Below are 17,970 nucleotides of genomic sequence, written 5' to 3' on the forward strand. Positions count from 1 at the left end.
AGCTCTGAATGACGCACCTTTTGTTACTTCAGCTACTTGATTGTCTGTTGCCTGTTTACATGGTCTGATTTTAACTGGCAGTTTGCAGAGTCTGTTCGGGAGATCTCCTTTGTGAATAGGATAGAGATGATAGAGCTGAAAGTGTGCCTTGGTCAATGCACAATTCACTTCTGTATGCAAGAAGTGAAGCAGGAGTGACCTGGGGAGAGGCTCAAGAGCAGATCAGCTGGTGGCAGGAATAGCAGAGGTTAACAGTAAAAAGCACGTGTCTGTGAATGAGGAAGTCTGGTGTATTAGGGATTTTCCTCTAAAAGTAGAGACAACAAGAAAAATACTGCACAGCTCTGGTCATGTGTAGGGAGTGTCATTTCTCATCACAGCCAATAATAGGTCATTCAAGATAATCAAACTTTGAACAAGTATGTGCGTTTGTGGGAGGTTCACCTTTTCACCTAATATTTATTTAATGATAAATGCATAATTGTTTGAGCTGTCTGACATGTATGCCTGTATTATGCAGCCCAGGAGATGGAGACTGGAGATGAAATTGCTATTGTGGGAATAGGATGCAACTTTCCCGGAGGTAAGTTTTGGGTATAAGCAAAGCAGGCTGCTGAGTGAACATTGAAAAGCACAGTGACTCGTTACGGTTGAGGTGGAGGGAAACAACACGTTCCTCCCTTACTTTTGTAGAATTCATTGCTTTGCTACTTGTAGGATATTTTTAAAAGGTCACGCTGTGGTAGAAACAGATTGGTTCAAATTTGTCCACTGACAGACCTGCAGTGCTAGCTGTGGGCAGGGCATTCAGCTGCACACATGAAACTCATACAAATGAACTGGGTGAGTCGGATGATTTGAGCTTTATGCACCTGCACTGGCTGGATGATTGTGCATTGTTGTAGGACTATGCATCTATAGGGACAGGACAGATTGAGGGCCTGTCAGTATCACCAGCTCTGCCTGTAATATAAATAGGTTGGGTCTTCCTAAAAGACCCTTTCCTAAAAGAAATCTTCCTCCTTTATTACACTTCATGGATTTTACTGCACTTCAAGGATTCACTTTGAAAGGTTCCAGAAGAGAGCAGGGCTAGATAAATACAGCTCTGTCTCTAGTTAGATTATGCCTCTTACAAATACACACCTAAATACTGCCTCTTGTACAAGATGGGAAGCTGACTTCAGTAAAGAACCGATATTGCCTACCATAATAAAAGCCAGCAGCCTGTGTTACAGTAGTCTCATATTTACAATTTTAGTTATAATTAGGCCTTATGAAAGTGAGAGTTGACTTTATATTCTGAGGTTAGATGGTTGACTGAGATTAGATCGGTGGAGACATTTAGGTAGCTGTGAGTGATTTCTAGGTTCTGGCTGCTACTGTCAAACTGTCCATACTCTTTACATTAGATAGACAGATTTTAAAAATCCAAAAATAATCCAGGGAGTGGAATACAGTTCTATCCTTGCAAGGTGGTGTTCAGCCCTAAAGGTGACCATGCTAGTCTCTCCCTTTCCATGTTTTCTTTCTTGCCCTCACCACATTTCAGTTCCTGGCTTCACTTTGTCCAAGATTCAATAGGTATATGTGGTACAGCGATAACTATGTGGCCCATAGGTAACTGTGAGCAAACATGAATGGTTCTGAATCTAGTAAAGTGCTAGTAAATACCTAACAGCAGTCTCTTGCCTGAGCATTAAATACTAATTTGGTGCAAGCCATTTGTTGGTCCAGACATGCCAGTAAAGGGACTCTCTTCAGAAACATTGTTCTTAATTACCTCACCATGCAGTAAGTGAACACATGTCCTGATCTGCATGGTGCATGCTGAGGACTGCGTTTCTGAACTTGCCTCAAAAGAACTGTTGAGCACTGGGAGCTGTTAAAAGTACATCGTGTCTGGCTAGTGTCTGAGGCTGTGTCTATGATGATGGACTAACCATGGGAGGACTTAGGTGGGAAGGGCGTCCTGCAATCACTGTTACTGACTGCTAGCACAGTCCACAGCCCAGCGCTGACCCATGTCAGTCAGAGCTGTCTGGGTCAGTGCTTGGGCATGCCACAGGTTAGCACCTGCAAGGGACTGTTTCCAGAGTGAGTGTGGATGAGGCCACTACATATGTTGGGGGAAGTGGAAGCTGGGAGGAGGAGAAATGTGGGCCACTGTGTGGATGCCATGTTAGTTGGTTTCAGGGCTAAGAAGAGGGTCTAGCCATATCCTCAGAGCTTGGAGCTGGAGCTCTGGATCTCAACCACTAAGGAGAGGGTCCCCTGCAATCCAGGAGTGAGGTGTTGATGAGCTCTGTCAGTGTTGAATATACGCATACTTTTATGTTTGATTTAGATGCCCTTCTAGTGTTAGGGACAAAGGATAATGCCTCTGGCATTTTCCTGGTGTTTGTAAGCTCAGTCTGTCTTCAAAGAGCTAATGTCCAGAGATGACCTTTTGCTGCCAGTGGAGCTGCCTGAGGAGTGGTGCTGTACAGATACAGAAGGACTTCATCCTACCCATGTGGTCCTTAAGGACATGATGCCTGTATATAGTAGATGCAGTGAGGTGGTAGGGAAATGGGGACAGCAGAAAGTTAAGGATTTTGTGGGGTTCCTTTGCTTTTAGGCAAGCAGTGAAGGGATCAGTCATACCTTTCCATTTTCCACTCACCAAAGAATGATCATTTCTGTCTCTGGTGATTCTACTTGAGCAACCTAGATTTATACATGGGAGTTCCTTGTAACTGAGCGTGCATTTCTGAGTCTGCATGGGGAGGGGGAGCACATAAATTAATCTACTTTAAAACCTTTGTACAACAGGTGATGGAATTGACAATTTCTGGAAAGTCCTGGAGGAAGGCAAAAACTGCACAGTAGAAATCCCCCCCGAGAGATTTAATGCCAAAGAGTGGTACCATCCAGATGATAACAAGCCAGGAAAAATATGTACAACGCGAGCTGCTCTTCTGAATGAGTGAGTCTGTTACTCAGCTGTGCCACTGATTTTTTTTGTACTTAGACTAACGTGTCCAGCCTTTCAGAGAGTGCAAGGCACAGGGAAAGCTTATAAATGGGACCTAGGAACCAGCTTTCTTTTATCTCACATGATGAACATGCAGTTGTGAAACTGCAGGAATTCCTGGTGTGTGACATCAATTTAGTTGCAGGCCGTGTCAAGCAGATATGTACATGGCTGGGAACACATATGACCTTTGATTACATAATCCAACATGTATGTACATAGTCACCATTGAGATGTCACCTGTCATGTGACAGGGCTGTCTGCATTTTGGGTATACAGAAGTACACATGCATTATGCATGAGGGGTTATATACTGAATCTGAGGTGGTCTCCAGCCTGTCAAATAATTTGTACTGTCTATAGTACTGTGGACTATAGGAGGTCATGGAGTATGGACTCTGAGCTGTAAAAACTGCCTGGTAAGTCTCCTCCAGTTTCAGCCTGAAGGTTAGCCAGCTTTGCTGGACCTCAGGACCTAATCCTGTGCTTGTGGGGACAAGTAGCTCTAGTTCACGTGCAGATGTGACAATTTAGAGACAAACTAAGGAAGTCTGGTTTTGCTAGATAGTCAAGAAGGGGATTTTATGCTTAATTTGAGTGTTATGCTTGCTTGTAAACCTGAACTATTCATAATTTCATAATAATCTTGCTTTTGTCTAGGCTCATACTGTCATGTCTTAAAAAAAGAAACTTTTTCTTTATTCTGAGCCACTCCTCCATAATACTGAGGGATTATGTATGTACAAATATCCAGTGAAGATACTAGTGTAAAGAGAAAATCTGGCAGTGCAAACTGCAGTATGCATCCCTTCACTTGTGTCCTCATGTCAAATTATCCCAGAGATATGGGTACAGCTGCATGGGGGCTATGACTAATAGCAAATGAAGAATAGCAAATTACAGTAAGATTGTCCTGGTTTCAGCTGGGATAGAGTTAATTGTCTTCCTACTCGCTGGTATAGTGCTATGTTTTTGAGTTCGGTATGAGAAGAATGTTGATAACACTGATGTTTTCAGTTGTTGCTAAGTAACATTTAGTCTAAAGTCAAGGATTTTTCAGCTTCTGATGCCCAGCCAACAAGAAGGCTGGAGGAGCACAACAAGTTGGGAGGGGACACAGCCAGGGCAGCTGACCCAAAGTGGCCAATGGGGTATTCCATACTATGTGACATCATGCCCAGTATATAAACTGGGGCGAGTGGGGGTGGGGGGGATCGCCGCTCAGGGACTAAATGGGTGTCGATCGGCAGGTTGTGAGCAATTGCATTGTGCATCATTTGTATATTTCAATCCTATTATTATTACTATTGTCATTTTATTAGTGTTATCATTATCATTATTATTTTCTTCTTTTCTGTTCTATTAAACCGTTCTTATCTCAACCCACGGGTTTTACTTTTTTTTCCTGATTCTCTCCCCCATCCCACTGGGTGTGGGGGGGAAGAGAGCGAGCGGCTGCGTGGTGCTTAGTTGCTGGCTGGGGTTACACCATGACAAAGATCAACATAAGTGTCTTTTATTTTAAATCCACATTCACCTTAAATCCTCAGGCTGTAGACCTTTATTCAAACGAGAAGTTCACATGCACAGAAGGAATCTTACTGTCTCCTGAAAACAATACTTAGCAGGTTTGAATTGTAGGACCCAGAATTACTTCAGTGATTAGTCCCATGTTAGATACTGAATTCTCCACTGAAATCAAGAAATGATAGATGGCCATACAAATCTGATCTTGGGATACAAGATTAAGCCTGGGCTTGGTCTTTTGTAAGTGTGGGCCTACTTTGAAGAATTTTTTAAAGATAAACACGCACATACACCGATAAAATATTTTCAATTTATTATTAGAGAAGTATGAGTATCTCTTGGAAGCATCCGAGCTGATCCTCTGCTTATTGGTTTTAAATTGTAAAGCATCGGTCTATATTGCCTTAAAATAATTTAGAAGACAATATTTGTTTAAAACTTGTTGGCTAAGACCACGTTACAGCAGAGGGAGTCTCATTCTGAAAATTTTCATAATCTGAGTCCTGTTGGTACTAGTGGAATAACCATTTGAATAAAAATTTCTAGGAGTGGGCTCATAACTCTGAAGTGCAGAATCATTGATAAAAATACATATTTTGTGGTGGGACATAAAACATCCTTGGCCTGTAAATATTTTCTTCTGATTTTCATAAATGGGAACTGTGGCCTAAACATAGGTTACTGCTTTGCTTTTCATGAAATTGCAAAAAATGTGTACTTTGAGTCTAGAAGTAAATGCATATTGTATATATATTGTACTATTTTCTGGTCTGTGTATTTTAGATTTAATTCATTTGACAACCACCTTTTTGGGATTAATAATACGGAAGCTGAACGCATGGATCCACAACAGAAGTTACTGATAGAATGCACATACAAAGCCCTGGAGGATGCAGGAGTCCCTGTAGAAGCTGTCAGTGGCACCAGAACAGGTGTTTTTATTGGTAAGATGAAAATTTCATGGTGAAGAAAGTATGTTTGAACCTCACAAAGGTTGGAGTACTCCTTCATAAACTTTACATATGTATCTAACACTGGAGATATAAGGCTACTGTGCTATGACACTACTGGTTATTTTTGGTAAGAATTACTAGGCTACTCTAGAAGTTCATTATGGACTAGACTTGTGCAAAGCGTTTGACACTGTCCAGCACAACATCTTTGTCTCTAGATTGTAGAGACATGGATTTGACAGATGGACCACTCAGTGGATAAGGAATTGGCTGGATAGTTGCACTGAAAGAGTTGCGGTCAATGGCTCCATGTCTGAGTGGAGACCAGTGACGAGTGGCGTTCCTCAGGGTTCGGTGTTGGGACTGGCTCTGTTTAATATCTTTGTCAGCGACATGGACAGCGGGGTTGAGTGTACCCCCAGCAAGTTTGCCGACAACACCGAGCTGTGTGGTGTGGTTGGCACTCTGGAGGGAAGGGATGCCATCCAGAGGGACTTTGACGGGCTTGAGAGGTGGGCCTGTGCGAACCTCATGAAGTTCAACAAGGCCAAGTGCAAGGTCCTGCACATGGGTTGGGGCAAGCCCAAACAAATACAGGCTGGGCAGAGAATAGATTGAGAGCAGCCCTGAGGAGAAGGGCTTGGGGGTGTAGGTTAATGAGAAGCTCAACATGACCCGGCCATGTGTGTCTGCAGCCCAGAAAGCCAACTGTATCCTGGGCTGCATCAAAAGAAGCATGACCAGCAGGTTGAGAGAGGTGATTCTCCCCCTCTACTCTACTCTCATGAGACCCCACCTCATGTACTGCATTCAGCTTTGGGGCTCCAACATAAGAAAGACATGGACCTGTTGGAGCGAGTCCAGAGGAGGGTCACCAAGGTGATCAGAGGGCTGAAGCACCTCTCCTATGAAGACAGGCTGAGAGAGCTGGGGTTGTTCAGCCTGGAGAAGAGAAGGCTCCAGGGAGACCTTATAGCAGCCTTCCAATATCTAAAGGGGGACTACAAGAAAGCTGGAGAGGGACTTTTTACAAGGGCATGTAGTGGTAGGACAAGGGGAAATGGCTTTAAACTGAAAGAGGGTAGATTTAGATTAGATGTAAGGAAGAAATTCTTCACCATGAGGGTGGTGAGGCACTGGAACAGGTTGCCCAGAGAGGTTGTGGATGCCCCATCCCTGGAAGTGTTCAAGGCCAGGTTGGATGGGGCTTTGAGCAACCTGGTCTAATGGAAGGTATCCCTGCCCATGGCAGGGGGGGGTTGGAACTAGATGATCTTCAAGGTCCCTTCCAACCTAAATCATTCTATGATTCTATGCCTATATAATTCATGTATCTACTTTGGGTGCTTCTCTTAGTGTCTTCAGGCACTGAAGTTGAAGCAGGAAACAGTTAAACTGCCTCCTCAACACAACCCTTTCCAAGAATGATACTCTCAAGCCAGGCCTACGCTTTTTTCCAGTATAACATTGGTTAAGGTGCTGTGGGGGTTGAGATCCTTTTAAACGAGCAGAAATCCTCATGTAGATATTAGTATACTACCAAGGTGCACTTGTCCAACTGCTTACCTCAGTACCTGGAAAAATTATGGAGAAGATTATACTGGGTGCTGTTGAAAGACATTTAAAGGACAATGCAATCATCAGGCACAGTCGTCATGGGTTCACAATGGGAAAGTTCTGTTTAATCTGATATCCTTCTACAATAAGGTAACCTGCCTAGTGGATGAAGGGAAGGCGGTGGATGTAGTTTTTCTGGATTTCAGTAAGGCTTTTGATACTGTCCCTCACAGCATGCTTCTGGACAAGTCCAACTGTGAGATGACCAGGTACACGGTGTGCTGGGTGAAGAACTGGCTGAATGGCAGGGCAGGGTTGTAGTGAACGGGGCTACATCTGGCTGGTAACCAGTCACCAGCAGTGTTCCTCAGGGCTCAGTTCTAGGGCCAGTTCTGCTCAGTATTTTTGTCAATGATCTGGATGCCGGAGTTGAATGCACCATTATTAAGTTTGCTGGTGATACTAAATTGGGAGGTGCTGTTGACTGTCTCAAGGGACAAGAGGCCTTGCAGCGGGGTCTAGATAGATTGGAGCATTGTGCAATCCTCAATGGCATGAAATTTAACAAGAACAGATGCCGCATTCTGCACCTGGGATGGAGTAACATTGGACACAAGTATAAGTTGAGAGAGGAGTGGCTGGAGAGCAGCCCTGCAGAAAAGGATCTAGTACATTAAATACAGTATAACCAGCCAGTCAAAAGAGGTGATTATCCCACTGTATTTAGCATTGGTGCAGCCTCACCTTGAGTATTGTGTGCAGTTCTGGGCCCCACAGTTTAAAAAGGAGGTGTCCAGAGAAGGGCAACAAAGCTGGTGAAAGGGCTGAAAGGCATGCCCTGTGAGGAGCATCTAAGGACTCCGGGTCTGTCTAGTTTGGAGAACAGGAGTCTGAGGGGCAAAATCTGCTCTCTACAGCTTCCTCAGGAGGGGAAGTGGAGAAGGAGGTGCTGATGTCTTCTCCCTGGTATCCTGTGACAGGATGCATGGGAATGGTTCAAAGCTGCACCAGGGAAGGTCCGGACTTGACATCAGGAAGCATTTATTTGCAGAGAGAGTGGCCAAATGCTGGAACGTGCTCCCTAGAGAGGAGGTCGATGCCCCATGCCTGTCAGTGTGTAAGAGACGTTTGGACAATGCCCTTAATAGCATGCTTTAACTTTTGGTGAGCCCTGAATTGGTCAGGTAGTTGTCATGATTGTTGTAGGTCCCTTCCAACTGAACTATTCTATTCTATTCTATTCAGTCAAGGAGCTAGAATAACAGCACACTTTTTCTGGTGTAATCTGTATCTCTTTTCAGAGGAGCTTTCTGTCATAGTTGGGCTGATATAACTATAGGGGCAAACTCTTTAGATTACCTTTTAGTCTGAGACATGCTCTTCTTTCACAGAGGAGACTATTCCTTGCTCTCTGAATAGAGGTACTGCATTTTCCACACATGCCTGTGGACTTGGGGATCCACTGTTTTTCAAGCATATGTGTTCTCAGAAAGAGGACACAACTCCTCTCACAGGCCCTGTTCTTCTTTTCTATTTCTGTCTGTCTTACTGGATCACAGTGAGCAAACCAAAGGTAAATAAAAAGCATTGAATGTAGCTTATGCTGTGACCTTTAATTTGGTACATCTGAGAAACTTTAGCTAATGTCTTGTATGTTTATATACCAGCTATCCTCATTGCAACTTCTTAATATATATTCCATAGCTAAACCAAAACCCACTCTCAAACTAAGATAGAGGGCTCTAAGCAGGCTACACAGAGCTTAACTGCGTCATAGAATGAACTGAGCCATCAGGAAAATCCTGTCATTTACTGTGCAGGTAGAAATTTGAAGTGTTAGGTATGTTTGTGTAAGTTGGGTCCAACGGAAATGGCTGTGAGTTTTGCCTTTGACTTGCTGTCCTGGTTTCAGCTGGGATAGAGTTAACTGTCTTCCTAGTACCTGGTACAGTGCTATGTTTTGAGTTCAGTATGCGAAGAATGTTGATAACACTGATGTTTTCAGTTGTTGCTCAGTAGTGTTCAGTCTAAAGTCAAGGATTTTTCAGCTTCTCATGCCCAGCCAGCGAGAAAGATGGAGGGGCACAAGAAGTTGGCACAGGACACAGCCAGGGCAGCTGACCCAAACTGGCCAACGGGGTATTCCATACCATGGGACGTCCCATCTAGTATAGGAACTGGGGGGAGTGGGGGCGGGGGATCGCCGCTCAGGGATTAACTGGGCGTTGATCGGCGGGTGGTGAGCAATTGCACTGCGCATCATTTGTACATTCCAATCCTTTTATTATTACTGTTGTCATTTTATTTGTGTTATCATTATCATTATTAGTTTCTTCTTTTCTGTTCTATTAAACCGTTCTTATCTCAACCCACAGGTTTTGCTGCTTTTCCCGATTTTCTCCCCTATCCCACTGGGTGGGGGGGAGTGAGTGAGTGGCTGCGTGGTGTTTAGTTGCTGGCTGGGGTTAAACCACGACACTTGCATTGAAGCAAAGCTTCACCATAGGAGCACTGATGCCATGTAGTTTACTATTAAAACAGAAAACCAAAACACGCTATCAGGTTTAGAGCTGCCATCCCTTTTGTTTGCTTGGGTTAATGTGACACGTATTTGATGTTTTTACAGGTCTTATGAATCGAGACTATGAAATCATAACAAGCAGAGCAGTGAGTGAAATAAATCATTATGATGGTACTGGAACAGCAATGAGCATTGCTGCTAACAGGGTCTCATTCACGTTTAATCTGACTGGACCATCACTGACTATTGATACTGCATGTTCGTCTTTTCTTTTTGCTCTGCACTACGCCTCACAAGCTATTAAATCAGGTAATGGGACTGAAGAGATGCTGGACAACAAAATTAGGATTGCTACTGTTTCTGTCTCTCATCCTGGACCTCTCAACATGTGTATGTTTCTATTTTACTTCAGGAGATTGTGAGGCAGCAATCTGTGGTGGAGTGAACTGCATAATAGATCCCCGCACCTTTGTATCTCTCAGTAAAGCAAAAATGATCTCTCCAGAGGGAATAAGCAAACCCTTCTCCAAAAAGGCAGACGGCTATGGAAGGGGAGAAGGCTGTGGTGTTGTTTTCCTCAAGCCACTGAAAAAGGTAAGATTGCTTGTGAAGCAGCCTAAAATAAGACTGGTTGCTTACCTGAATTTTGTATCTTCAGCTCTAACGATTACTTTTCCAGAAAAGATTTTCTAATTCAAGCTTAAGAGTAATGAAGCATTTATTAAGCATTAAGCATTTATGCACTTCCCCTACCACGGGAAAGTGATCATGCATTTAGAAGTTAGTATCATACTCTTGTCTGTTCTTGGTTTTGTTGTTTTATTTTGTTTTCTCCTACACAGAGAAAGCATGAGATTATTAAAGATAATTTTACCTTTTTATGAAACAGGCAAAGGAAGACTACAGCAAAATCTGGGGTGTTATAAACATCAGTGCAGTAAATCAGAATGGTAGGTCCATGACTCCAATCACAAGACCGTCTCAAATAGAGCAAGAGAATTTACTGCGCAGCATTTATGAAGCTCGTGTTGATCCCTCAGTTGTGCAGTACATTGAAGCACATGGTACAGGAACTGCCGCTGGGGATCCTACTGAAGCTGAAAGCCTAGGTAGTGTCATTTGTAAAAACAGGTCTTCACAAGTTTCCATTCTGAAAATTGGTTCAGTGAAAGGAAATATTGGCCACACTGAATCAGCTGCTGGAGCAGCAGGGTTAATCAAAGTGCTTCTGATGATGCATCATGGAAAGATTGTTCCGTCCTTGCATTACTCGAAGGAGGTGAGCAGCATTGATACAGATAAATTAAACCTTGCAATTCCCACAACAGTAGAGCCCTGGGAAGAATCCAGTGAATATGGAAGAGTAGCTGGCATCAACTGCTTTGGATTTGGAGGAACCAATGCTCACGTTGTAGTCAGGCAAGGTAAGCAGCTAGAGCCTCTTCCTGCCTTTAAGAGGCCCCTTGAATTAGTTCTGCTGTCAGCAGCATCAAGTAAATCCCTTCAGATGACAATGACCGATACAGCTGACCAGCTGAGCACAAGAAATTCTGTAACTCTCCCAAGCCTGGCCTATACGTCTGCCTGCAGAAGAAGCCATGCCAACTACAGGTACCGAAAAGCATTTGTCACAAATTCTCTCCAACACTTGCAGCAAGAGCTTATGTCAGCAGCTAGCACTGAACTTGCCATGTCAAAGGCAGAACCACAGCTGGTGTTTGTATTCTGTGGCAACGGTGTAATGCTGAAGGAGTTCAGTGAGGCACTGCTGAGCTCAGAGCCAGTGTTCAGAGACAAGTGTAAGGAAATAGAAACGCTTTTTCAGAAACACGCTCCCATCAGCCTCCTGCCAGCAGGAGGTCATAGCCCAAAGGATTTGTTGAATCCAGAGCTTTCCCAGCCCTTGCTTTTTACCCTGCAGGTTGCCTTATCTTCCCTTCTGAAATACTGGGGTATTAAGCCAGTCGCTGCTGTTGGCCACTCAGTAGGGGAAGTTGCTGCTGCGCATTTTGCTGGGTACCTTTCCCTGGCAGATGCAGTCAAAGTGATTTATCACCGGAGCAGGCTGCAGGCAAAGACTGCCAGGGGCAGAATGTTGGTGGTTGGAAACATCCCTGTTCAAGAGATTGCTGAACGTCTGCATCCCTACTCGGGAAAGGTGTGCATTGCAGCTTTCAACAGCCCAGTTTCCTGCACCTTGTCTGGGAATTCAGACTCTGTGGATGCTGTCCAGAGAGATTTAGCTCAAGCTTTCAGCCAGAGAAACATCTTTCTTCATGTTTTAAGTGTCCCAGCTGCATACCACAGTCCCAGCATGGATATGATACTTGGGGAGTTGGAAGAGAACATACAGCCTTTAGAAAAAGAGAAGGGGGAAGTCGAAGTGATTTCAACACTGACTGGGATGGCTGCTACTGAAAATGACTTTGCTCAGAGCAAATTCTGGGCCCGGCATACTCGTGAGCCTGTTGCTTTCACTCAAGCCATCAAAACTGCAGTTAGGGACAGGGAGAATGTGGTGTTTGTGGAAATAAGTCCTCACCGAGCATTGCAGCGAAGCATAAAGGAAACTCTAGGAAAAGGCATACAGGTGTTCTCTTCCTTGCAAACTGATGCAGAGTATCAGACACTCTTCACCCTGGTAGGAAATCTGTTTGAACTGGGATATAATCCCGACTGGCAGCACTTTTATAATGGGTATCAAAGTGTTCCAGTGGCCATTCCGCGATATCAGTTTGATCGCAAAAAACTAATGACCTGTCTAGATATCCATCAACAAGCAAACCAAAGAGGTGTCAGCTCCAGTCATCCTTTGATTTATGGCATAAACAGTGACAACATGGAGTTTGGCTGCCTGCTGTCTCAGGACTCAACATCATATTTATATGAGCACAAGAACAATGGTGTGGCTTTAGTCCCTGGTGCTTTTTATGTGGAGCTTGGTCTGGCCTCTGTGATGAGCAGCTCAAGACCTAAAGTGCCTCTGAGTACTTGCCAGATGAGTATCAGTTTTTCTGCGCCGTGTGTTCTCACACAGAGTTCCCAAGTCTTGAGTATCAAGCTGAGTCCACAAAAAGCATTGACAGCCTTTGAGATACTCTCTTCCTCCAATGCAGTTTATGCTGCAGGCCAAGTTACAAAGGGGCCTGAAGCTGTGGTGGAAGAAAGCACCATCTCCTTCCAAGACATCTATCAAAGATGCAGGTCAGTGGTTAGCAGAGAGGAGGTTTATGAAGCACTGTCTCGGATTGGCTTTCAGTACGGCCCCATTTTCAGGCAGCTCAGTGACGTGCATTACTGCCAGGAACTAAAGGAAGCCATAACAAGCATAAAGGTGAACAAGGAGACCGTCAGCGAGATGTACAACTACTGTATCCATCCAGTGCTGCTCGACTGTTTTCTGCAGATGACCGCTGTCCTGACCTCAAGGACGTTCCCGTCCAGAGCAGGCTTTCCTTCAGGGATAGGCAGCCTGGTGGTGCTCCGACCGCTGGAGGAAGAAATGATGATATATATGAGAACAAGCAAATCCATTGGGAACTGCCTAGAGGTCTGTGGATGCTTTATGGACAAACATGGCTCTGTTTTGGCTGAACTCAAGCGCGTTGCCATCACTTTCATGAAGCAAGCATCTTCCAGAGACAATGAGTTCATGTTTGAAAACAAGTGGAAAGAAGTCTCTCTTTCACAGACAATTGGACATCTGGGGGCTATGCCCAGAGTCCTAGTGTTTGCTGACAAATTTGGGATAGCTGAGCAGCTCAAAAAATATTTGCACCCTGGTTCGAGATATGTTATGTATGAGGACTGGGAAGCCCTCTTGGAAGGCCAAACACAGAATAAAATGAGAGCAGAGGTTGAGGATTATGATGAAATTCTGTTCCTGTGGGGAATTCAAAAGTTAAATGAAGATTTCCCAAGCAAAGTGGTAGACCAATTGGCAAAGTGTTGTGAAGCCTATCGCCAAGTTATTGTGGCATTAAGAGAGAAAATGTCCCGCTGTTCTCTCAGAGTGATCACCTACAGAACAACAGAAAGATACGTAGATCATGTTAACTGTGGGTTTGCATTGTATGGCATGACCAGAACTTGTGTCATTGAAGTTCCAGAAATCACATTTCAGATGATTGACCTCAGCTCTTCCAGTTCCCTGGACATCTCAGTGCTAGCAGATGTTCTTGTCAAATACAAAGGTGTGGATTACCCAGAGGTTTGCATCAGCCAAGGAAGAACTTATGTGGCTGAAATCAGACGCACACCTTTTGTAGATGCAGATTACAGCCAACCCGCAAGATCTCTCCAGAAGTCAGAAACATACACTTTGTACACTTCCGATCCGTATGCAGCAAAAGACTTGTCTGCTGAATTATCCACCAGCACTGAAACTCAGCTTGACAAACAGAGTGTTGAAATTCAAGTGGATAAAATATGTCTCCACTCAGAAGATTATTTTCCCGTTAGTGTTTCTAGTCGTAACTTTGGTAATACGCTGTATTGGAATTCACAAGCAGTAGACAAACACGGACTTTTAGCTCTTGATTTCAGTGGCATAGTAACAGCAACAGGCATTGATGTGAAGAAAGTAAAAGTGGGAGATCATGTGGTTTCATGTTATCCAGCTGCTGCATCATCCCGAGTTCGGATTCCAGGAACAGTTTGTTTCAATGTAAAGAAATTCCCATGCTTTCAGAAAGTCCCTTGTGTGTCATACTTTATCATTGCATGGGAAATCTTCAATCAGAGATTACCCAAGGGGAAACATGGCAGAACATTGGGTATTATTTCTACAGAGCCATCATCAGTTTTGTGCCATGTTCTTTCTGCGGCAGCAGAAGAGATGGGTTGGAAAACAGTACTTGCGAGGCCCACTCCTGATAAGTTCCAGTATATAAACTTATGCAATGCCCTTGTTGTTCTTCCTCCAGTAAACAGACTGTCTCAGGAGGATCTGGCCCACATGTACTTTCTTAAAGATGTGGTGATAGTGTGTGGCAATAGACAGTCTGAATGTATGCAGGATGTCAGTGGAATTGATCATGAAAATATCAGCTTTCATATCTTTACACTTAGCAGCATTTTTCAGAAAGCACCTCTAAAGGAATTGCAAAAGACTGTGAATGCATGGATCAGTTCCATGGATATGAAACAGTTTAGACATCTATCAGGTTCTGTTTTTCAGCAGACTGAGAACTTTGAAAGGATAAACTCTGTGATGTCCTATTTTACCTGCAAATCTGTCCCACTTGCTGTACTGAGAAGGCAGAAGGACATCACCATGCTTTCAGATATACCATTGTATGAATCCCCCAAGCAGCTGTTTAAGCAGAATGCTGTTTACGTAGTAGTCGGGGGGCTCACTGGTCTTGGCTTTGAAACAGTGAAATTCATAGCCGAGAATGGAGGAGGGTATATTGCAATACTCTCCAGGAAAATTCCAAGCAATGAGAAGCAAGAAGAGATGAAGGCTTTGCAGCAGCAGTATAAAGGGAGTAAAGTAGTGTTTGTGCAGTGTGATGTTACTTTGACCAGTGATGTTGAGAAAGCTTTCCAGTCCATTGTGAACATCTTTGCAGGGAGTCCAATCAAAGGTGTATTTCAAAGTGCTGTTGTTTTACATGATGGCCATCTTGAAGTTCTGAACTTGGCTGACTTTCAGAAGGTGCTGAACCCAAAAGTAGCAGGGACACTAAATCTTCATAGGGCTACCAGACGCCAGGAGCTTGACTACTTTGTGTGCTACTCCTCTGTTACTTCCTTTCTGGGAAATTCCACCCAGGCAAACTATGCAGCTGCAAATTCTTTCTTGGATGTCTTCTGCCTCTACCGGAGGAACCATGGGCTTTCAGGCCAATCCATTAACTGGGGTGCTTTGAACCTTGGCGTACTGCTCAATCAAAACCATATTCAGAACATTCTGGGATCCAAGGGCATAGACATTCTGCAAGTGCATGAAATCAATGAGTATCTCAGGAAGAGCTTACTTATGAATAACCCGCAGCAAGCTGTCATCAAATTAAACTTTGAAGCGTTATTGCATCATGTTTTTTCTCGGATTATTTCACTCAAAAGTCGCTTCGTATCACTTATGTCAGAAGAATTCAGGAACAAGCTTGAAACCTCTGAGGAAACTCAAGTCCAGGATACTGCCTTAATCAAATCTGAAGACTATATCACCTCACTGGTGAGCGACCTCACCGGATTGAACCCAGATGAACTAACCATGAATACACCACTTTCATCGTTGGGTATAGACTCTATGTTAGCAATGACAATTCAGAACCGTGTCTTTCAAGAGAGAAAGGTGGACATACCTCTTCTGAAACTGCTTGATCCTCACACAACTCTGTCAAGTGTAGTAATACTTTTAGAAGAAACAAGCAATGCAAATGGAATAGTTGAGAAACAAAATGCTGCGGTTGAAAGTGGAGAAAATGGGAGCTGGCTATAGGAGTCTTCTCACTCAGGAATTGTGTAACTTTGAAGATACCTGAACCCTTTGTAGTATCTCAGAATATGTCATTGCAGACAGGGTAGAACATCTGGTGATGCTGAATGTACTGTTCTTCATCAACCCAGAAAAACCCACACCAGGTTCTTCTGCCATTGCACTAGCTATATTAATTTCAGTCTATTGTTTGACTTGTTACTTTCAATATTTTTTACTTTTATTTTTCAATATTTTTAACTGGAAATAAGTAGGTTAATACATACACATTTTCATTTGGTAAATTCGTATGTTCAATGAACATTGCATTTTTTAAACCATATTAAAGTCTTGATGAAAACAGTATGTTTGCTCCTCTAAATGATGAATGTACATGTAAAGCAACATAGAATTATCACCATTTTTGTCATTATTGTATTCTTAATGGGTTATTCTTTTTTTGCATATTATCAAATGTGTATAAATATGGGCACCTTTTTGAAAGACTGCCAGATATTGTGAATTTCAAAGGTTTCTTCTCAAAAAATTAAACTTAATTTTTTCCTTATGTCTGCAAAGTGTTAAAAATTTACCAGTTGCAAAGCATACAGTAAAGCAACTGTTTTTCTTTATTAATTAACCATTTTTTATGAAAGCCCAAATAAACAAGAATAGTAAAAAAGTTTAAAAAGCAAAACCTAAAGTGTATCTTAGTCTTATTTTAATTTTTTGTCCCTCATCTGAGCTCCTAGTTTAACTTTGCCAAATCCTAATACCTGCCCTTATTTTACTCCAGTGAGAAAATGCAGACTTTTCCCCAAAGACAGTGAAGGAAACTTTGTTTATAGTCTCTTAATATGGGAATAGGGTCCTTCTATTGTTTCTCCCTTTTATACTTAATTATCATTCACCCCGAGATGTCCTTTGTCATTCTGGTAGTATTCTCCAGTGCATGGAGAATGCACTGAGTGCATGAGGTCCCCCTGAAGCCACCTCTTCCCCAGGCTGAGCAAGCCCAGTTCGCTCAGCCTTTCCTCATAGCTCTGGTGCTCCAGCCCCCAAGCATCTTGATGGCCTTCTGCTGAACTTAATCAAGCTTATCTATATCTTTTTTATACTGGCAGGCCCAGAACTGACCAGGGTTCCAGATGTGGTGTGATGAGTAAAGTGTGGTGTACATTACACCATCAGTGTGATGTAATGAGTAAAGGTAAAGAATCACTTCCCTTGATCTACGGGCTGCACTCCTGTCGATACAGCCCAGTCTTCTGTTAGCCTTCATTGCTGCCAGTGTGTGTGGTGAACTTGTGCTTAGTCCACTGCCTATCAGGAACTCCTGGTCCTTTTCATCCTAGCTGCCAGGTGGACAGCCTGCCCTCCCTTTAATCCTGGCCCATAGGCTCTTGGTCAGTTCCTCATCCATCCCCAGGCGGAGCAGCATGCACTCCAGCTGGTCATTGACACAGAAGGCAACACCCCCTCCTTGTCTCCCCTGCCTGTCCTTTCTAAAGAGCCTGTATCCTTCCATTCCAACACTCCAGCCATAGGAGCCATCCCACCACATCTCCGTGATGCCAATGAGATCATAGCCCTGCAGGCGTGCCCACACCTCTCTTCTCTTGTTTATTCCCCATGCTACGTGCGTTTGCATAGAGGTATTTAAGTTGGGCCCCCGAAGAAGCTGATTTACTGGACTTACTCCAGCTGGCTGGAGTGGCTGGAATTCCTTTGTGCTGCTCTTCTGGTGCTCTCCTGCTGACCTGTGATCCCTCTCCAGGCTCTGGGCATCTATTGCTGCCACTGGCATCAAACTGAGCTCCCAACCCCCCCTGCTCCACCCATAAACTCATCAGCCAGAGGCTCACCTGAAGCGAGCAGATGTATACTGCAATACAAAAACCCAAGCGGTGAGCCCTGATGTCTGCTGATGGTTTGCCGCATCTGCCCAGCAGCTGGTTGGGGCTTGCCAGAC

The 17,970-nt window shown here is 43.7% G+C and overlaps 1 protein-coding gene across 1 annotated transcript; it reads left to right on the forward strand.

The window, feature by feature from the left end:
* Positions 1-473: 473 nt before the first annotated feature.
* On the forward strand, positions 474-16,257 carry LOC128149544 (uncharacterized). The gene is given in 7 exon segments (XM_052804868.1): positions 474-506; positions 508-583; positions 2,815-2,968; positions 5,327-5,487; positions 9,680-9,883; positions 9,987-10,168; positions 10,464-16,257. Coding segments are annotated over 7 exon segments (6,369 nt in total). The 3' UTR covers positions 16,023-16,257.
* Positions 16,258-17,970: the final 1,713 nt, after the last annotated feature.

This window comes from Harpia harpyja, chromosome 1, assembly GCF_026419915.1.
Source record: "Harpia harpyja isolate bHarHar1 chromosome 1, bHarHar1 primary haplotype, whole genome shotgun sequence".
Lineage (NCBI taxonomy): Eukaryota > Metazoa > Chordata > Aves > Accipitriformes > Accipitridae > Harpia > Harpia harpyja.